The 6,017-nt window shown below is 27.4% G+C and overlaps 1 protein-coding gene across 1 annotated transcript; it reads left to right on the forward strand.

Moving 5' to 3' along the window:
- The first annotated feature begins 59 nt into the window (after positions 1-59).
- LOC148934725 (uncharacterized) lies at positions 60-5,001 on the forward strand. Its single transcript, XM_089083652.1, is given in 6 exon segments — positions 60-1,023; positions 1,157-1,198; positions 1,200-1,340; positions 1,454-1,546; positions 1,803-1,901; positions 3,286-5,001. Coding segments are annotated over 6 exon segments (2,100 nt in total). The 5' UTR covers positions 60-945; the 3' UTR covers positions 4,933-5,001.
- The last annotated feature ends 1,016 nt before the right edge of the window (positions 5,002-6,017 follow it).

Here is a 6,017-nt window from a genome sequence, read left to right on the forward strand (position 1 = left end):
CCTTCTTCCCTGGAGGCATGCCTTGATTAATAATTCATGTAAAATATTTTTATCTCCATTATATCTTTTGAATTAAAATGTATAAATGTCTTCATTTGCTTGAAAGAGTATTTAAAAGTGTCTTATTATTTATTAATCAATAATTTCATATTTTCGATAGATAAAAATGATAAGAAAGAAAATTTCATTTTAGACCACAGTTAAAGATGGGATAAATCAAAGATATTATGAATCATTCAACGGTATAAGTCAATTGTTCTGTATGCAGTTGTCGGTATTTCAGTAGACTAGTAGAACAGTAATCGGTAACAGGAATGATTGTATTCAATAGTCTAGTCTAGGTTACCGTTGGTCTCATTTTATTAAATTTTTGTTTTCTTGCTGCAACACTAGATGACTGCACCGTGCAGTACAAAATACGAATGCAATATTAATTGTATGGATATTATATGATTAATAATAAATTAAATACAACCAAAAAATATATATGAAAATTTTTGTTTTTACATTATGTTAAAGAAATAATTATTTAATTATATTTCCATATAAAGCCATTGGGATTTAATTTATATATAATATTTATTTCAATTTTAATTTTAATTTTTATTGTAGTAAGGATTTTGTATAATAATTACATTTATGATATTCTATTTTTAGAAAATATAAAAATTTATATTTTAAAAAAGCAAATTATTGTAATTTTTAATAGATAAAATATTAAATGTTGTTAATTTATTGAATTCAAATTACATTCATTTATATATATATGCAGAGAATATTAAACATACGATACTTTAATTTTTGCTACATTCGAACAGTTGAAATTGAAAGAACCGATGTTTATTTTGTAACAAACGCCGTGTGCTTAGTCGTTTTGGACATGTCGGACGCCCAATGAAGGCGTTAAAAAATTTCTAAGTTATTCCTGTATATATACACTTAACCATGTTTTCTCGAACGGCAAAATCAGTTGTGAAATCCTTTGGATCACGCCGAATCCACATCGGCGAAAAAAATTTCACGGTATACTTAAATGACTTCTGTCATACTGAAAAATCTTAATTTGATAGATTTATATGGTTACTTTATCCGGTTGACATATTTTTATTTCTATTTTATTTGTGTATTTACATAATTTTTTTTAAATGTACATTAGATTGTTGTAATTAGCGGGGTTGGAGAAATCAGTCAAACTTTACTCGCAGTTGTTAAAAAATAGTATGAAATCGAATGCTCTTGCATTATATAATGTGACAGCTGTTAATAGATTTTTATCAAATTATAATTTCTATGATGAGCAATTTGAGCCTGTCGTAAGCTTATTAATTTGTTTAAAAAATGTTTGACATAAATTGAGCAGGTTATAATTAAAAGTTTTAATAAAAAATAGATGTTTTAAGAATAAAAATATGTATTAATTATATAGCCATCAAGATTACGAATGACAGAAAAGAATTCCTTTTTGGGCGAAAGCATTTGTTCAAATGCAGCGATTAATAATACAAAGCAAACAGTAAATAATAATCATCAAGGAGATACTAGAAAGGTAAAATATAAATACATTTATTGCTATATTAATTATAATTTATTAAATTTATAAAGATTTCCTTGATATTATATTGAACAACAAAATGAATTTTTACGAAATTATTAAAGCATTTTTTATGATTTTGATTTTTTAGTCAACAAATTTCTTATTTTATAGATTTTTTCAGAATTTTATAATTTAGAACTATTATTATTTATTGTTTAATAAATAAAATATATAATTAGATTAAAATAATATATAAAATTTTATGCAGAATCAGACGGAAAAACTTGTGGAAGCTCTTTGCCCTTTGCCAATAGCTGAAGGAGTTTCAGTTAACAATTTAATACCCATTGAAGCTTTAATGCTAAAGGTAAAAAAATAAATTTAATATTTTTAGTTTTAAATTAATAATTATAATATTATGAAATTATTTCAGCCATACCTGTATAATTTATCTCAAAGATAAAATTATGTATTTTTCATATACAAAAATATTTGACAGAATTATTCATAATTTTAAAGAGAAAAGTTGAAATAGAGTGATATTTAAGGGCTATCAGTATATAAATTAATATAAGTATATAAATATAAATTAACTTAGTGATGTCCTAAAAAAATAATAATTTACAGCATATTGAACATATATAATTCCATATATGCATAATATGCAGTATATCTTACACAAAATTAATTAGAGACAAAGATTATTTTTTTTAGAGAATATTTCCTTTAAATAAAATAATTTTATTTTTTATGTATACATATATAAAAAATAAAAATTATTATGTTTCATAAAATTAGGAGAAAAGCAAGGTCAATCTATCCGTTTATCTGAGTTATTTATTATATTTTTAAATTTATTATTATTATTAATTAATTAACAATATAAATTATTATTAAATTAAGAATTTAAATTAAGAATAATATATTCGTGAGAATAATGAAAAAAATTTTTTTTTATCATTTGTAGACAAGTAAATAAAGATACTGTCTTGTGTGTTTTCAATGAAAAATATATATATTTCAATAATTATTGCTATATGAATTTGCGAATTCTTGTGTGATAATAAGAACTGCAGTATCCGCTTATTTACATTTGTATGATGTAGAACTGGTATCAACTTCCGTTATTTTCGGAAAATACTATATGTCATTAAAAAAGTTACAGTTTTATATGTGTTCGTCATTTCAAGTCCTTATAAGACATTATATCATTTGACAAGAACTTTTTGGACATTTGAAATTATTAAGATTTTTTTCTTAAATGAATATTGGTGCCTTGAATGAATATTGATGAATATGGATATTAAAATTTACTAGAATACATAGCCATTATATTATAGAAGTCTGAAGATGCATATACTGAAGATGTATGAGGCAACTCTGAGATTTAAAAAAAATTACAAAATTAGATCAAATAATATATAAAGGAAGTTTTATGAAGAATAATATTAAAATAATGTCTCACACACACACACATATTATGAAGTTTATGAATTCGTTATAAAAATTAGATAGAACATAGTTTCTTCATTTCTAGTCACTTCATTTCTTAATTTCTTTATCTCTGATCAGATGAATGTTGGGATTGACATTTTCTTCTTCTAAATTGTGATATGAGAATGTGAGAAAGAGAGAGATAAGGTTAACTATGAATAAAAATTAGTCAATGCTGAAGACCAGCGACCATACATAAATCTATGAAGGATCTACGGAAGAACTGATGTTGAAATCGTGTCTCCGTCTGTCCTCAGGCGGGCAATACGTGCAGCAGGATGCGCCCTTACGCGAGAGTCCTGGGTGAAAGAGATTCCAGCAACATGAAAATCTGGCAAAGAGATTACGCTACCGTTGCGATTTGCAAGTGGTTCCCTGACTTGATATATCCGTCGTTTCAAAAATACGACGACCCAGGCTTCATTCCAGAAGCAAAAATCTTGAAGAAGCATCAATTGATTAAGAAAACGAGAGATATAAGGCATTCATCCTGCGGTGCACCTGTTACGGAAGAAAATAATCATCAATCGTTGCCAGCGTCTTTGTTGAACCATGACGAAAAGTCGATGAAGAAATTTAAAAATATTACGACATTTTCAAATACAGAGGCATGCTGTAGAACAGCAAAAGAACTGACCAATTTGATATCAATAGCATTGAATAATCAATCGAAATTATTACGCGAGATCTACGGCCGTATCAGATTTTGTTCGTCTTTGTTAAATTTTATAAATCATACGTGTGCAAATAACCGTGAAATAGTTGCACTCAATCACAATAACAAAACATTGATCGACGATACGTTAAATGTCGTTGAACAGAAAAATTGGATTCAGCGAACATGCTCCAAAATCAAATCCATACTCCCAGACCTACAGGCTAAAATCCGATTGCGTTCGGCAACCACATCGGACTCGTATTGTTTGGAAAATATTTTTGCGGTGAACCAAGAGATTCCGCTTTCCGATATAATTTCCAACAGTGCGATTCTCTTCTCGGAGGATCGCAAAGATCAGAAACCGAAGGCTCAAAAAATCGGGATTCGTCAAAAGATACAGGAGTTTTGCATGCGGAACAAAGTTTCGAACAAGAAGGGAAATAGAGATGATTTTTGTAAGAACAGAGAGAGAAAACGATCGTGTAAAACGAAGAAGATGGTGGAAGAAATAGATCAAACGAGGGAAGAGATTTGCAAGAAAAAAAGAATTGATTGCTCCAAATCGAAGAAACGGACAAAATGTAAGAAACAAGATGTAATTTCTGATAAAAGAGTAAAGGATTCCTACGATAAAGAAAGTGTCCGCAATTGCCGTAAAACTCGTGAGCAAAAGGTCCAAGAAGAATTAAGTAAACAGAAAAAAGATGATATTTGTAAAACTAAAAAAGATCTGGAGCAAACTTATTACAAATTACACGATGCAAGTCCATGTAGGCAGGAGGAAAAGGATGAAATTTGTAAAACTAAAGAAGATTTTCGCAGTGAACAGAGTCTTTTGAAGCAAGAACAAACTTGTTATAAATTACACGATGCAAGTCCATGTAGGCAGGAGGAAAAGGAACAGAAAAAGGATAAAATTTGTAAAACTAAAGAAGATTTTCGCAATAAACAAAGTGTTTTGAAGCAAGAACAAACTTGTTATAAATTACACGATGCAGATCCATGTAGGCAGGAGAAAAAGGAAGAAATCAAAAAGCAAGAACAAACTTTTTATGAATTGTACGACACTACTCGATGTAAGGCAAAAAAGAAAGAAGAAATCAAGAAAAAAGAAGAAATAAAACAGAAAGAAATCAAGAAGCTTGATTGCACAGAGATTAAGAAAGTTAAGTCATGTGATAAAAAACCACCTGTAGAAAAAGCTCCAGATTGTTCTAAAGACGATAGAAAGAAAAAGGGCCGATGAAAATATTTTACTTATGTATTTTTGTATGTACGAAATGTTTGCCGAAAAAATAGTCTCTTTTTATGTAGATTAATTATAACAGCAGCTTTTAAAAATTGTTATGTAAATATTAATCATTAAAGTCTACATTAATTTCAAAGTGAATTATTTGAAAAAAAAATTGGAATTTCTCTTTATCAAATCTGTAAAGTACATAATGTCAAATTCATTTGTAACCTTGCGAGTAATAAAAAAATTATTTTACATAATGGTATGCGTTTTAATTTAATTTTTTGATTATGAAGACTTTTCATGTGTGTAAATATTTTTATTTAACAACTGTATGATGTTGTATTATTCTTTATTACAGTTACAACCGAAAGAAGATTTTGCTAGCAGATTTCGAGATTTTGGAATAATAAATAAAGTAAGCTTTTGAAATATATATATGATTTTATTTTTCTAAAGATATTTAATTTTTTTTCTTTCACACTATCATTCTGTGAATAGAAATGATATTTTACGTATTTTTAATATTTTAATTTATATTATTAATTTATATTATTTTTGATTGACAATTGCACGCAATTAAATTAAAAAAATTATTATTTACATAATTATTATTTAAATAAACTGAAAAATAATAAAACTGTTTTCAAAAATTGATCGCTGTGGCTCCACCTCCCTTCTGCCTCTTTTCTCGTCAAATTGACTAAGCTGTTAAAAATTCTACAGCGAGTATGCGAGAAAGGATTTCTTATTAAAAAAAATAAAATAAATAACAAGTTATCATAAATTCAACTTTTGATCAACTTTGGTCGTCCTCTCTCTGCAGAAAAGAGAGATATCAAGTTCATCGATGAAATCTGCGATAAAAATAGAAGGTGGAAATTCGATCGAATCGAATCAGATGAAATTCAAGAGAAGTTCTTTATCAATCGTCAATTCATCTCAACAGTTTATGGGAATCAATTTTATTAAAAATTTCCAGCAAGACACCAATTCGGCAATTAATCATAAAAATTATCTTGATTTTTCATTTCTGGATCAGTATTTTGCTACCAATCTTCGTTGTGATGAATCTGAATTTGAGAAAATACAATTAC

The sequence above is a fragment of the Pogonomyrmex barbatus genome, unplaced genomic scaffold (assembly GCF_055798465.1).
Source record: "Pogonomyrmex barbatus isolate J1 unplaced genomic scaffold, ASM5579846v1 scaffold8, whole genome shotgun sequence".
Taxonomy (NCBI): Eukaryota; Metazoa; Arthropoda; class Insecta; order Hymenoptera; family Formicidae; genus Pogonomyrmex; species Pogonomyrmex barbatus.